This window comes from Eubalaena glacialis, chromosome 13, assembly GCF_028564815.1.
Source record: "Eubalaena glacialis isolate mEubGla1 chromosome 13, mEubGla1.1.hap2.+ XY, whole genome shotgun sequence".
Classification (NCBI taxonomy): domain Eukaryota; kingdom Metazoa; phylum Chordata; class Mammalia; order Artiodactyla; family Balaenidae; genus Eubalaena; species Eubalaena glacialis.
The window spans coordinates 68,717,037-68,732,709 of NC_083728.1; the positions used below are offsets into that span (position 1 = coordinate 68,717,037).

At 45.3% G+C, this 15,673-nt stretch overlaps 2 protein-coding genes across 7 annotated transcripts in view; one reads left to right on the top strand and one right to left on the bottom strand.

Moving 5' to 3' along the window:
• The window catches only part of NDE1 (nudE neurodevelopment protein 1), a 29,304-nt gene extending 17,126 nt beyond the window's left edge, over positions 1-12,178 (top strand). Inside the window, exons 5-9 of one of the 2 annotated variants that reach the window (XM_061208077.1) lie at positions 5,857-5,993; positions 7,310-7,489; positions 8,785-8,876; positions 9,926-10,077; positions 10,912-12,178. In XM_061208077.1, coding sequence (XP_061064060.1) covers positions 5,857-5,993; positions 7,310-7,489; positions 8,785-8,876; positions 9,926-10,077; positions 10,912-11,005 — 655 coding nt within the window. In that variant the 3' untranslated portion in view covers positions 11,006-12,178. The other variant, XM_061208078.1, reaches the window with a different exon arrangement.
• Positions 12,179-13,032: 854 nt separating this feature from the next.
• Positions 13,033-15,673, bottom strand: part of MYH11 (myosin heavy chain 11) — a 126,399-nt gene continuing 123,758 nt past the window's right edge. For 2 of the 5 annotated variants that reach the window (XM_061208073.1, XM_061208072.1), the window contains one exon: positions 13,033-13,741. In XM_061208073.1, the coding sequence (XP_061064056.1) occupies positions 13,609-13,741 (133 nt within the window). In that variant the 3' untranslated portion in view covers positions 13,033-13,608. Of the gene's footprint in view, positions 13,742-13,988; positions 14,017-15,673 lie in introns of those variants that run through there. The other 3 variants (XM_061208076.1, XM_061208074.1, XM_061208075.1) reach the window with 2 other exon arrangements.

The following is a 15,673-nucleotide window of genomic DNA, read 5'->3' on the forward strand; positions in this document are numbered from 1 at the left end:
ATATGCATTGCTTGCATGGATGTATATCTGTAGAATAAATTCCCAGAAGTGGAATTCTTGGGTCAAAGGACATATGCATATGTGTTTTGATAGTTTTTTCCCAGTTGTTCTCTACATTTGTACCAATTTCCATTCCTAGCACCTATGTGAGTAAGTCTCCATTTTCCAAATAGCTTCACTAAACAGTGTTTTTCAAACTTTGGATTTCTGCCAATCTAATAGGTGACAAATAGGTACATTTCTGAATTATGAGTGATCTTGAGTTCCTTTTCATATATTTAATAACTGTTTTATTTCTTTTTCTGTGAACTCTTTATCTTCTTGCCTGTTTTCAAATTGGATTGCTGGTTGTTTTTTCTCATCAGTTTCTAGGAGATGTTTATATATTTGTTTATGATACGAATTGAAAATGTTAGGAGTTTGTCATTTGTCTTCCATCTTTGTCTATTGCATATATTACTATTGAAAGTTATTTGGATTTCTGTGTAGGCAAATTTATCTGCAGTCCCAGGTTTATAAAGCAATTAGCCTATGTTTTCTTCTTGTATTTTTATGTTTCCTTTCTTTCTTTCTCTCTCCTGAAGATGCACTGGATTCACATTTTAGCCAGATGCTGAATAGTTGAATGTTAAAATCAGATGTGGTAGAGACCCAAATCATCATTATAGAACAAATAAAGTTCTGGAATACTGAAGTTTTATTTAAAAAAAAACTTTAAAACATTACAATTTACAATTTCATTATAAAATTTTAATAGTTATATGTGGAAAATTTGATAGTCTACTGCAAGAACGGTAATTTCTCAGCACCATCAGCTATTTGCTTATTTTGGTCTCTCCAACTGTACATCCGTAAAACCAAATGACTCACTTTTAACTGAGGAAGGAGATGACCTTGTGAAAGGATAACGTTGAAAGACTCCAGGCCTAACTGAATTAACTAAAAAGTAAATATATTCCTTAAAGGGTATTTTGTTTAATATGTGAATGCCAAGATGCCAAAAAGTTCAACAAAGATTAAAATTGATTTAATCTAATTTTTTTAAAAAGTGTCTATGTGTTATTACATAGACACTTTTTTTTTTTTTTTTTGGCTCTGCCACATGGCTTGTGTGATCCTAGTTCCCCAACCAGGGATCAAATCCAGGCCCCTGCGGTGGAAGCACAGAGTCCTAAACAGTGGACTGCCAGGGAATTCCCTACATAGACTTTTTTATTTTTAATTTTTTGTGGTAAAAAATTTGACATCAAATTTACCACCTTAACCATTTTTAAGTGTGCAGTTCAGTAGTATTATATGTATTCACATTATTGGCCAACAGCTCTTCAGAACCTTTTCATCTTGCAACATTGAAACTCTATACCCACTAAACATTAATTCTGCTCCCTGTTCCCTTCAGCCCTTGATAATCACTTTTCTACTTTTTGTTTCTATGATTTTGACTACATTAGAAACTCCATATGAATGGAATCAAATAGGATGTGTCCTTTTGTGACTGGCTTCTTCTCTTAGCATAATGTCCTTGAGATTCGTCTGTGTTGCAGCATGTGACAGGATTTCCCTTTTTTAAGGCTGCATAATATTTCGTTGCATGTATGTACTGCATTTTCTTTATCCATTTATCTGTCAGTGGACACTTGGGTTGCTTCCACCTGTTGGCTCTTGTGAATAATGCTGCAGTGAACAAGGGTGTACGGATACCTCTTTGAGATCCTGCTTTCAGTTCTTTTGGATATGTACCCAGAAGTGGGACTGCTGGATCATACAGTAATTCTACTTTTAATTTTTTACAGAACCTCCATACAGTTTTCATAATGGCACACCACTTTACATTCCCACCACATCCTCACCAACACTTGTTATTTTCTGTTCTTGGGATGGAGGCCATTCTGATGGGTGTGAGGTGATACATAGACTTTTAAGTATTTATTGGTGATACATAGACTTTTAAGTATTTATTGGCTCAAAAAGGATATGTTCTTAGTTATCTAACAGATGTATCTCTTAATATTCATATTTACTGAAAATCTCTTTTCCTGCTTAACTATTTTCAGGTTCTCATAACTGTCCATGAGATTAACAGCTTTCACAGTTTTTATGTATTGCAGCATTTTACTCTTATGATAATAAATATGCAAATACATCAGTTGGCAGAATTTCACCATATAAAGGACATAAAGCTTTTTCCACTCAGGGGACAACTAGGATGCTTACCTTTATTTGAAAGCAAATAGTCACATAGTAACAATAAGTCTCTGTGCTGTGCCCTGCTGATATTACTGACTCGGCCTGATTGTATACAGTCAGGGGGTCGTTGATCCACACGGGTTCAGGAATGCCAGAAATGCCGCTGAAGTTGGTTCTCTGGCATTCCAGAAGCCAGTAGTAGATTTTGACCAAATACTGAGTTTAAATTTTTGATCTAGTTGGAATTCATCTTCGGGTGTAGCATGAGGTGTGGATCCAACATTAATTTTTTCCAGGTGGCTGCCTGGTAGTCCCCAGACCTAGAATTGAACCAACCATCTTTTCATCAGTGATTCGTGATGCCACCTTTATCATAAATTCTCATATGTATTTGGATCTATCTCTGGACCTTTGGCTCTCCTTGGTCTGTCTGGTCTTATAACTGTTTCACTCTGTAGCACACTGTTCACTACTGAGGCTTTAAAGAGCGTGTTCTTTGTATCTAAGGGAGCTAGTGCCCCTGTTCTCTTCTTTTTCAGAGTTCTCCTGGCCCATTTTTTCTTCCAGTTTTATTGAGATATAATTGACATACAGTACTATATACGTTTAAGTGAACAGCACAATAATTTGACTTATATGCATCATAAAATGATTATCACAATAAGTTTAGTGAACGTCCATCACCTCATATAGATACTATATTAAAAAATAGAAAAAAGTGTTTTCCTTGTGATGAGAACTCTTAGGATTTACTCTCTTAACAACTTTCATACATAACATAGAGCAGTGTTCATTATAATTATCATGTTGTGCATTGCATCCCTAGTACTTGTTTATCTTTTAGCTAGAAGTTTGTACCTTTTGGCCATCTTCATCCAGTTCTCCTTCCTCCAATCCCCCGCGTCTGTAACCACAAATCTGATCTCTTTTTTAATGAGTTTGTTTTGAACTATAATTGACCTACTGTGTTAGTTCCTGTTATACAATATAGTAATTCAGTATTTCTATACATTTCAAAATGATGGCCACAATAAGTCTAAGATGTCACCATACAAAGATTGTTACATAGTTATTGACTGTATTCCCCACACTGTATTTTTCATACCTGTGACTCATTTATTTTGCTGCTGGAAGTTTGTACCTCTTGGTCTTCCTCACCTATTTCTCTCCTCTCCCTAACCTCCTCCCCTCTGGCAACCACCTGTTTATTCTCTGTATCTGTAACTCTGCGTCTGTTTTGTTGTATTTGTTCATTTGTTTTGTTTTTATTTATTTTTTAAAATTCTGGTTTGGCCAATTTTTTTTTTTTTTTAAGATTTATTTGTTTGGTTGGTTGTGCCGGGTCTTAGTTGCGGCAGGCGGGCTCCTTGGTTGTGGCATCTGAACTCGTAGTTGTGGCATGCATGTGGGATCTCGTTCCCTGAACAGGGATCGAACCTGGGTCCCCTGCATTGGGAGCACGGAGTCTTACCCACTGTGCCACCGGGTAAGTCCCCATTTGTTTTATTTTTTAGATTACTCATATAAGTGAAATATATGGTATTTGTCTTTCTCTGTCTGACTTATTTCACTTAGTATAATACCCTCTAGGTCCATCCATGTTGTTGCAGATGGTGAGATCTCATTCTTTTTTGTAGCTAACGTTCCTCTCCTGGCCATTCTTGTTTCATTATCACATCATATTTCAAATCAGTCCCTGGTGCCTGTGTCCCCCAGTAAAAACCTGTTCATATTTTTATTAGATGGTGTTAAACTTATTAGGTAGCTTATGGAGAATTGATATCTTTATGATTTGGGGTCTTCCTCCTCATAAATACCATATGTCTGCATTTTGACAAGCCTCTGTGCCCTACAATAAAGTCTTACATGTTTGCTGTTACATGAATTCCTAGCTATTTCATCTTTTTTTGTTGTTGTTTGACATGCCAGCCTTAGGGTCACTTTAACTGGTTCCAGTCTTGTACTCTAAAAACAACAAAGGATGATATTTATTTATTTATTAAATTTATTTATTTATTTTTGGCTGCGTTGGGTCTTTGTTGCTGCGTGCGAGCTTTCTCTTTGCAGTGAGTGGGGGCTACTCTTCGCTGTGGTGCACGGGCTTCTCATTGCGGTGGCTTCTCTTGTTGTGGAGCACGGACTCTAGGCACACAGGCCTCAGTAGCTGCGGCACACAGGCTCAGTAGTTGTGGCTCGCGGGCTCTAGAGCGCAGGCTCAGTAGTTGTGGCACGCGGCCTTAGTTGCTCCGCGGCCTGTGAGATCTTCCCAGACCAGGGCTCGAACCCATGTCCCCTGCATTGGCAGGCGGATTCTTAACCACTGCGCCACCAGGGAAGTCCCAAGGGATGATATTTAAATCAGGCACTTTTGGTAACTTTATCTTCTTTACCTCTAAAGACTCTTTGAGGTAGGAACTAATACGTCTCAATCTGGACATAGTAGAAAGTGCTGAATAAATGAATGATTGATCCTCACTTTGCTGTTGGAGGCGCAGAGGCCCAGAGAGGTTAAGTTGCCCGGGGACACTTAGCTAGTCTTACACGTTAGAGCAAGGTGTTAACTCATGGGTTGCACTTCAAACAGATGCTTCTGATCACCATGAGATACAGTTACGGGGATGTTAAAGGTCTTCTGGAGACAAGCACGGGATCAGTGAGAAAAGTTGCTGACATTTATTGAGCACTTATGTGTGAAACATCTGTTGTGTGTTTTGTGTGTTGCTGCACTCCCCAGCCCCCCACCCCATGCGGAGGTTCTGTTATTACCCCTGCTTTGCATGTGAGGAAACTGAGGGCCAGAGAAAGTAGCTTGTCCAGACAGTTAAACAGATTTCCTTATTGCAGCACTTGTCAGTACTCTCTTTTTTTTTTTTTTGGCTGCATTGAGTCTTCATTGCTGTGTGTGGGCTTTTTCTAGTTGCGGCAAGCGGGGGCTACTCTTCGTTGCAGTGCACGGGCTTCTCACTGCAGTGGCTTCTCCTGTTGCAGAGCACGGGCTCTAGGCGCACGGGCTTAGTTGCTCCGCAACATGTGGGATCTTCCCAGACCAGGGCTCGAACCTGTGTCCCCTGCATTGGCAGGCAGATTCTTATCCACTGAGCCACCAGGGAACCCTGCCAGTGCCTTTAACACGGCATTCCAGTGGCTATCTACACTGTCCAAAAGAAGCAGTTGTTAGGGCAGCTGGGCTGGGGTGGGGCGTTGTGAACTTTTTTAACTTTTTAAGGTAACTGAGGGATGAAGATGGCCTCCCTTAGCTGTTTAAAAGCGTGTTATTACATTGCGTGTGCATTTTAGTGGGATGCTCTGAATGCTGACTGCATCGTGAGTCTCCGGGACAAGATGGAACGTGCCGCATCGTGGCATCTGACCGGGGCCTGTCTATGGTCCTAATTAGGTCCTGGCTCGTTGCTAAGTGCTTTATGGACATGATCTCATTTAACCCCCCGGGACAGCCGTGTGCACCTCGTGAGCTGAAAGGTTCCCACTGTGCAGGTGAAGAGCCAGGTCCTGGAAGGTTGAGGGGCCTGCTCAGCTCTGTGGGATTAGGATGTGCCAGAGCTGGGACTTGCACCATGTGTGCATGACCCTTCTTGCTTCCCAGGTCTGTAGGTGCCAGACGGATACACCGTCTGCTGTCTTGGGCAGCTTTGCTTGTCTCTCACCCAGGGCCACGATCATGTCTCTTGAGGACTTTGAACAGCGCTTGAATCAAGCCATTGAAAGAAATGCCTTCCTGGAGAGCGAACTGGACGAGAAGGAGAATCTCCTAGAATCTGTTCAGCGACTGAAGGATGAAGCCAGAGGTCAGGAGGCCTTGGCTTTGCTCTATGTGTTTCACCACCGTTGTGCCCTCTCCGGGCCTGAGGGTGTCCTGTCCCACAGCATCACCCAGCATTACCTGTGTTCCGAGGGCAGGGACCACACCGGGCAGGCTGAGCCTTGGTCCCCACCCTGTGCTAAGAATTGTCAGATGTCCAACCCTGTAGAGACCCTTTGTGGGTATTTAAGCCCAGCACCCGCTTTATGCTCAGCAGGAGCACAGGAGTTTTGTGGGGAGAAAATGCCTGTTGATGGAATTGCTGGCCAGCCCATTACTTTTGTGACTTAATGGCTGCTGATACACGTGGCTTGGAACTCCAGAATCTCATCAGCGTTTGCTCTTTGGAGGTAGCACTTCCAAGGGTAGAGCTTTCTAACTCTAAGACATTAGCAAGTCATCCAAGTTGGGTCCATAAGAGATTTTGTTAAAGTCCCAATTAATTGTTTATGACATTCATTTTGTTTCTAATATGTAGCCAGTAGAAGGGGTTTAGAAAGAAAAACTCTTTTAAGTTTAAAAGGTAGTTGTTCCCAAATGCCCATCAGTAATGAAGTGCTTAAGTAAATTACATAGATTTATTTTGTGGAATGTTAAACAGTTGTTCAAACAAATACGGTATAGATATAAATGTAGTCATAGAAAGCTTGTTAGGGGACCACTTCCCTGGCGGTCCAGTGGTTAAGACTCCGTGCTTCCACTGCAGGGGGTACGGGTTCGATCCCTGGTTGGAGAACCAAGATCTTGCATGCCGCTTGGCCAAAAAGTTAAATAAATAAAAAAGCCTGTTAGGACATACCATTGAAGGGGGGAAAACACATAGATAGTAGATGTATGTTTCTATTTACGCTTAATAAAAGTTATTCATCTTATATGCTTAATAGATGCACATATAAACTCTATGTGTGAAATGCAGAGAAAAAGGATTGAGAAGATCTCCCTCATGTTACAGTGATTAGGAGTGAGGAGGGGCATTTGAGGACGGGTTGGGAAAGCACATTTTCACTTAGTATTCTGTGTATACCTTGATACATTTGAATTCTCTTAAAACAGTAAAAGCAGTAGTGTATCACTGCCATGATTTGAAAAAAATTTTAAACCTTTTTGTTTTTACTCAAAAGAAAAACCATGTAGTTTTGCAAGCCTTCCGGGCATGGTCCTGTGGGGTTTGCTTCATTCAGGGTTTCCACCTGGAGTTTTTCACTCTGGTGGTTCTTCTTGCTGACCCGTGTCTCCTGTTGACCCTCCCCCTGCCCCATCACTCAAAGCAGGGACTTAATCTGAATCCTTTTCCTGGCCCAGATTTGCGGCAAGAATTGGCTGTGCAGCAAAAGCAGGAGAAACCCAGGACCCCCATGCCCAGCTCTGTGGAAGCTGAAAGGACAGACACAGCTGTACAGGCCACTGGTTCCGTGCCGTCCACCCCCATAGCTCATCGAGGACCCAGCTCTAGCTTAAACACACCTGGGACGTTCAGACGTGGTAAGGAGGATGGAAATCGGGAGGGTTCTCTTGGCTTCACAAAGCTTTCCTGGGTGAGAACCGGGGCGGGTCCTGGGTGAGAGAGAAGCAGGACCAGGCTGTACAGCAGGGAGCAAACTGGGGTGCTCACAGGGGCAGACCATTGTGGTGGGTGGGAGGAGCCTCTTGGATGTAAGACGATAGGGAGTAGTGGAGTCTGTGGCAAACTAGAGAATGGAAGCCTCATCCAGAGGGGCAGCTGCCACTCTGCTTCTACTGCAAGAGGTGTGGGCCCAGCAGACACTCCACTCTTCACCAGAAGCCAGAAATCCTCTTGTCTAATATGAAATCTCCCAAATTAAAAATTTCAGTAACCAAATAAAAAATTTAAAAAGCATTCTATGGGTCCAGCGATACATCATCTAGAACTGGACCCAGCATAACCTGTGCTATGCAGTAAAAACCAAGAAATTTGAGTTCTTCCCCAGCCCCTCTGCTGACTGATTAACTGTGAGGCTCTGATTGGGCCACTTAATAGTAAGTAATAAAAATAGACGATTATCGAGCACTTAGGATATGCCAGTCCCTCTGCGTACTGTGCTTTGTATTTACATATGACCTCACTGGATTCGCACCACGGCCCAAGACGCAAGTAATGCAAGTGCTGTCCCCATGTGATGGATGAGGAGACTGAGGCCCTGAGTTAAGGAGCTGGCCTGACATCACGCAGCTGGCAGATGGCAGGCCGGCTCCCGGGGTTACACCACCACATGCTCCCTGTCCCTCAGCTTGTGCCCAGGATGAAGAGAGTGTGAGGTTCCCAGAATCCCAGTCTAGAGCACACTTGAATAAGCACATGACTCATCTGGGCCTCAGATGTAGCAGGTCTGGGCAGGGCGTGAGATCCTGCGTTTCTAACACGCGCCCAGGTGATGCTGGTCCTGCTGGTCCGTGAGCCCTGCTTTGAAGAGAGAGGAGGCTCTGAGGAGTAGAACCCTTACCAGTGGGGCTTGTTCAGAGGCTGTTAATGTTAATTAACTGTAGGGAATTCCTAGGAGTTTAAGAGGGCTTGTTTTGATTTTGTTTAAAAAGAATAGCAGGTAAAGATAAATATTAAGTATAGTCATTAGATGGCTGCGAGAAGTTGGTCATCAGATGCTCTTGTTATGTTAGGCAACAAACCATTGACCAAAACAGGGCAGCGTTGGGATCAGAGGGGCTTGCTCGCCCACCCCCGGGTTTCGCGTTCAGAGATGTTAGTGCACAGACTTTTGAGTGTGTGTTGGTGTCATGTGTGCATCCTTTTGCACACGCAGGTCTGGACGACTCCACTGGGGGGACCCCCCTCACGCCGGCGGCCCGGATATCTGCCCTCAACATTGTGGGAGACCTGCTGCGGAAAGTGGGGGTAAGATGGCGCTTCCCCGGGGTCCGTGTGGTGTCTTCTATCTTCAGCAGACTTGAGGGGTGACCTTACCTATTGCTTCCCCTCTGGCAGAGGCTTCATGAGGTGCAGGTGTAGCCTGGCTCTCGTGTCCCTTACAGTCGCTGCACTTCTATGGGTGTTGTTTCTGACAAACACCCGGGCTCTGACCCTGAGTCACCCTTTGATCCCCAGCTATATCTTTCTTTCCCTGTACCATTTTCCCTGGCAATTTGGGAGATTCGGGTGGTATCTATGATATTTTTTCTTAATCTGAAAAAACTGAGAAACATTTGAAAACTGCCTTCCCTTTTTTTAATTTCTTAGGGAGTTAAAGGGAAAATCTTGAAAGGCTAGGGCAGAGAACGTGACCCTTATAGGTTTTATGTTAATTCCAGGGAAGGAGTCTTTTGTGCTTAAGAAATCACATAGATAGTCTCTGTAGTTGTTTTTCTTATTTTTAAAAATGATGCCTGGAAAGCCACAGAGTTTAAGTCCTGCCAGTCTGTCATTGACCAGAATGTATGCATTCAGAGTTAATAGAAGCTTGCAACTCGTTTTCTATGTTTTTCCTTTTGGCTTTCGGTTTTTTGGATTGCTGTTATATAAGCAGGTTTTTATGTTTAGTTAGAGTATACAGAAGCCCAGGGTGATCTCAGTACCCATTTGGTTTCCAGAGAGTCTGTTTACAGCGAGGCAAGTCCTTCTTCAAACCTCCTGCCGCTTGGTGCATGTTTTACAAGGTAGCGGAGAGAGTGAATGATTCCAAAAGTTGATTTCGTATTTCTTGTAGGCAGACTTAAATCATAGGTCGGGTTGGGGACTCTTCTGGAAGCTCCTAAATATCTTAGACTACCAGTTCTACGAGTTGGACGTACATTGAATTTGGGGATGGGGTGGGGCACGCTTTGAGATTCTAACACACAACCCAGTTTGACAACCACTGTCTTAAGCTATTATTATGTGTATGGGCTCTGGTGAGAGGCAAGAGTTCTTGTCTTCAGCTTGAGACAGGAAAGCATATTTCTCTCCAGGCTCTGGAGTCCAAACTTGCTTCCTGCCGGAACTTCGTGTATGATCAGTCCCCAAACCGACCCAGTGGCCCAACCTCAGGGTGGGGGAGCAAGAACAGAGACGGCGGCGACAGGCGGCCAGGCAGCACCAGCGTGCCTCTGGGTCACAAAGGGTCAGTACCTTCTGCTGTTCCTCCTCAGTGTCGGGAGAACCCATCCTCTCCAGCCGGGAGCCTCTGACCCCTGACCCCTGACCCATAGCCATTTTTCAAAGTCGCAGGATTATGTCAATGAGGTATTATCCTCTACCCCATCCCTTAAGACAGAGTTAGGTGGTGTCTGCTGGTTCAGGCAAACGGCCAAGGAGAGGGTCATTTTTATTACTTGATTCTGCAGCCGCAGCTCCTGGTCATGCTGTGAGAATGTCCTTTGTATAAATCACTCCCTTGTTTAGGACTCAAGCTTCAAACACTGCTCTGCTTCCCCCAAAAGAGGATTTTTTTTTTAACCTTTAGAACCTTCAGGAAACTAAATCAGCCAGACTAGATGCCTGAAGCCAGTCACCTGATTGGAAAACACAAATCTGACCTCTAACAGCTTCATTTATTTTCTTGCCTGAAGAAAATCAGTGCAGCTTCCAGATTCTAGAATTCTGTAAGGTGTGCCACTATCTCACTGGACCCCAGGCCACGTAAATTTGGGGGTGGTCAGTGGCAGACAGAGGACAGGAAATGAAGAATCGTTCTCCCCAGCATGCACATAACTTCCGGACCTTTAGATATGGGTGTTTTTTTGGAGCGTCTTCTGTGACTGGGCTTTTTGCGTGGCCTTGGGCACGTGAGCCCTAGATAGCCAGTGTCCTTTTCTTCATTTCACAGGAGAGAAAATTGAGACCCAGTGAGACACTGCTCCCGACCTTGATATTCACTCATAACTTGGTGGGCCCCCGTGCTAGCCAGTCTATAACAGCTGTAATGTCCGCCTAATTTGGTTTGCTCTGTCTGAAGGTTGGGAAAACGCCTGGAATTTGGGAAGCCGCCTTCAAATATTTCCTCACCATCGCTGCCGTCAGCCCAGGGTGTAGTCAAGATGTTGCTTTAGGAAATCCACGGAAGCCAAGGCCCCGATGTCTGTGCAGGAGTCATTTTACCCTCCTACCCTCTTTAAACTAGGTTTTTGTTTTTTTTTAAGTTAGTTTGAGAAATACGAGCAAGCGGTCGCACTAGCCAGTGACGGCGGGGGCGGGGATCGCCTGTGGCCCCGGGTGGTCGTCCCCAGGAAATGCCATCTCATAACCCCTGGCCTCCTTGTCGGGGTGTTGCCAGTGGACAGGGGCAAACCGGACCCTCTGGAAATGGCGACGTGGGTGCTGAGGCTGCCCCATCATTTTCAGCAGACCTGAGTCCTGATTGGTCTTGAGAGGTGTTTTCCATGACCGGGGACACCTATAAAGTGGGGTCTGAGCCCATCTCAGGCTCACTCCGGCCCCCACTTTGCTGTAGCTTCTTCCAGAACAAAATCTCCAGTGCTCTTTGGCACAACAGGGATCAGTGCACTGAAATCACATCTAGGGGTGAAGAACAGAACAGGCATGTACCTTTTATTTAAACTGTGGTGTGGTGTACCTCTGAGACTTTTTAATCTGCCTCTCACTGAGGCTTTTAGAGGCATGCTTGAGTTTCAGAGTACGTTTTGTGGGACCAGGTCAGTGGAAACTCTGTGTCCTCTTTAGACCAATCCTGGCTGTAAGTTGTCCTGAGCCCCTCTGTCCTGGCCTGGGGGTGACCTCTGCTTCAGGACCCTTAGGGTCTCTGGGGTGTGATGGCCTTGGTAATGCAGCCCCTAAGAACAGGACTTCATTCAAAGCCTTGAAGAAATAATTGGGGTGACCTTCGGGTAAGATTAAACCACCAGGACTGTCGGTGGGAGGTTCCTTATTAAAGAAGAAACGAACCCAGGATTTCCACACAGATGGCGTGCAGCTCATCCCTGCTGGTTGTGAACGGCCGTCTCACGCTTCGGACGCAAGTAAAAAGAACACATGAATTCCAGCGCGTGCGTGCAGCTTAACGGCCTTCTGTTACTAAGTTATTTTTCCAAAAGAACAGCAAAAATATCCTTGAGTTGAAAACAGAACTTTTCAAATGCTACTGAAATTCAGCAGAGAATTAAACTTGAGTGCCCACTTCGTTGCCCTGGCAACATTCTAGCCTATATCAGTAAAAGATGTACTTTTATTTTTTTAAAAGAACAATAAAATCAAGAGAAACTGATTTTCAGCTAGTTTGTGGTGGTCAGTAAATGCTGCGGCCTTTGTGCTTCTGTGTTTGCTATCTGGTGATGAAAAACTTGTTTTTTTAACCAAGTGACTATGAAAAAAACTACTTTTTTAAAGATTTCCTATCGAGTCAGCTTCTTAGAATTGTATTAGGACACGTGTGTGTCCTGCTCAGGATGTATTAGCATTTGGTCATTCGGTGCGTCCTTGGTTTCTGTAATTCCCCTCTTTTCAGTCTGTTTGATCCCATGGAGTTGGTGTATGGAATCATATGTGTTGAGTGGAAACTTCGCCAGGGATCTCTGTCTAGGACATGCAGGCCAAGGAAGGGACGGGCCCAGGCCTGGTTTTTATGGCCCTCACGCCAAGAAGGGTTTTTACATTTTTAAAGGGTGGTTTAATTTTTTTTTAAAAAGACAAAAATGTGACAGAGACCATGATGGAGGCTAAAATACTCAACTTTCTGGGCCTTTATAGAAAAAGTTTGTCGAGCCCTGCCGGGCGAAGTCTTGTGTTTTAACTCAAACATTCAAGGAACTCGTATTCTTCACATTAAATACGTGCTGTTCTGATTGATAAAGATGTTCTTCCCGGGCATGGTCCTACTCCCTGGGCCTCGAGCCGCCCACCTCCTGTGTGGAGGAGCCCCGCACTCACACTCACTCTGTGTCTCTGCTCTTCTCTTGGCCAGTTGTGGGGTCTCGGACGATTCATCTCACCTCCCTGGGCCTCAGTTTCCCCATTTAATGAAATAATAACCCTGACTTCATAGGGTTGTCGTGAGGATTAAATGAGGCCACCCCCCCACCCCGTCCTTTTTCTCTAGAAAACAACAGAAGAGTCAACTCCATTCTAGTGATTTATAACCTTTTATTAGTGAGGGTGTCCTTAAGTACAGCTGGGGTGCATATAAAACAGCGTGACATTCTTGCTCTCAGCCGTTTGAGCGGCGTCTCCTTTTTAATTCACGTGACTACAGAAGGCACTTGGTCTCAGTGAACTGTGTGCATCTGATGTGTGGGAACCGGAGGGAAGAGGAATTCTCAAACCAGGGCCCACCGGGACGATGGAAGAGTCCGTGGGGCAGGAAGGGCTGGGGGTGGGGACAGTGGCACCCATCGTGGTGACTTTCTCCCCAATTCACGTAAACTAAGTTGCCAGTGATTAGTTACCGTGGATATATTTTTCTAAAACTTCAAAATCTCTGCACAGTTCTTGGCAGAGGGAGTGGGTGTGTCTGTGTCTCCTGTTGGGTTTTTCTCCTTCGGTACATCATTCCAAACTTAAGTTGATGCCCTGAATGCAGGGTGGTGGTCTTTATATTCATCGTGAGGGGTGTCTGTGACGTTTGGAGTTTGAAAATGGATTTAGACGGTGCTAAGAGGAGTCCACTGGGTTTGGTTCTGCCCTGTTTTGAGCAAGTTGTTCATTCACTGGCTTTGGTTCCGTTGAAGTCTGCATCGCGAGCGTCCATATCCTCTTCAGAACCGTCTGCGTTTTCAATAACTCTACGTCCTCCAGACCTTCTCGAGGGAACAAAAGAGGTCTCGTTCCCTCGCCTGTGGGTGTTAAGAAAACACACGTTTCTTTAGTACAGAAATCTCCCTCGAGCTTGGAAGAGATTTTCAGACGGGGCAAAAAACAAACACAAACAAACTCAAAACAAATGAGATGCAAATATTCAGGATGAAGTGAACAAATCCTGACCCGTATGGGTACATTTAATCAGCTGGAATGAGGGCAAAGTATGTTTTTCAAAGCAGGACCATCTGCTTTAAAAAATGTCTGGCTTGGTTGTTTGCTGACCCACAGGATTCTGGTTGGCTGTGGATTTCTGTTTAGAAAAGAAGGAAAAAAGGCAAGTGGGGGTGATGGCCTCATGGGATTATTCCTACACTGTGGAGCAGGGATGAGGGGGACCTGTTGTGTCTGCACCTCCTCGCTTTCAGAAGGAAAAGCGGGGAGGGGTTTAGGTTTTGAATTGGAGGAAGGTGAGAATTACCACCAACCCTTGAGAGGGAAGGAGGTCCCTGCGTGGATGCCAAGGGTGCTGTCTGGTTAAAGGCACCGCATTGCTCTGCTTTTATGGAGCAGAATTCTTGTTCTGAGTTCCCCCAGGGCAGGGATCTCGCCTGTTTTGGGTGCACCATGGCAGGCACCGTGCAAGGCATAGAACAGGTGCTCAATGAATATTTGTCAGGAAAACATTAGACATGTTAATCCAGGGTGTCTTTTAGCCCTAGCTGGTGGGACACCCCTTTCTCTCTGTCCTTCCCACTCCCATCTCCTCTCCTCCGCTCCCATCTCCTCTCCTCCGTCCTGCCGGATGCCCTTTTCCCACAGGGCCTGCCCTGGTCACCTGAAGTGAGGCTTTGCGTAGGAGGGCGGGGCAGGCAGGAGGAGGGAAAATTAGACCCGCCTGCACTTAACCTCCACTGTTTGGAAGGAAAGTTTGCCTTCTTTTCAGCGACCACAACAGATAATGTTGTGTGTTGGGCTCCAGCCATCTGACCCTGTTTGACAGGTCTTCACTCATTTTAGGATGTCTAAGAAGAAAGCAAGTTTTTTGCAACAAAAACGACCCGCTTCGCCACACAAAGGCTGGACAGAAAAGCCACGAGGGTGAGCCCATCCCAGTGAACCCAGCCCGTCAGTTCTTTAGTCAAAGGGGGCAACTCAGGTAAGACAGGAGGCATAAGCAAGGCCCAGAGATTCCTGATCGCTGACATGGGGCTTCCCAACACGAGCCTTCTGGGGTCCAAGGGTGGGAGGAACCCGGGCTGGTAAAACCCACTGTGGACGGTGGATGGTACTTCCCAAGGGGCAGCGATCGGGAATAAATACTTAGTAGCTACTGCCGACTAAAGACCTGGGTCAGCCTCACTCCCATCAGAGGGAAGCTTCTAGGCCTCCAGCTCCTTTTATTTATTTCTTTCTTTTTGGCCGCACCTCAAATGCAGAACTTCCCCAACCAGGGACTGAACTTGTGCCCGCTGCAGTGGAAGCACAGAGTCCTAACCACTGGACCGCCAGGGAAGTCCTCCAGCTCCTTTGGAACTAACTTTCTATCACTCAGTCTCTAGAGGTTCTTTGAAAGTCTCTTCCTTCTTTAGCACTGTGTTCTCCAAGAACTCGGGACAGAGCAGGGTCCCGGCGTGCAGGGCTCAGCAGCCATCCACACAGCTCTCCTCCGTGTCTAACCCTCCAGGTTCAAAACTGGATGGGATGGCCTGGAGCTGGAAACAGTGGCTCAGGCTCCCTTTGTCTCTCCGAAGGGTCTGCATTTGCTAACTAGAGGAGTTTAACTGATCAGTGTGCTTCCTTGATCTAAGAAGTAAATCAGTCGCGCCTGGGTCCCTGTAAGCCCCCTGCGTGGGCACCAGTCCTGAAGCCGGTCTGTTCTGGTTCAGGGGCCTTTCTTGAAGGAACTGGCTTCAAATCCTAGGCAAAGGTTGACACTGGCTATATCTGTCACAGGAAGTAAAGGACCC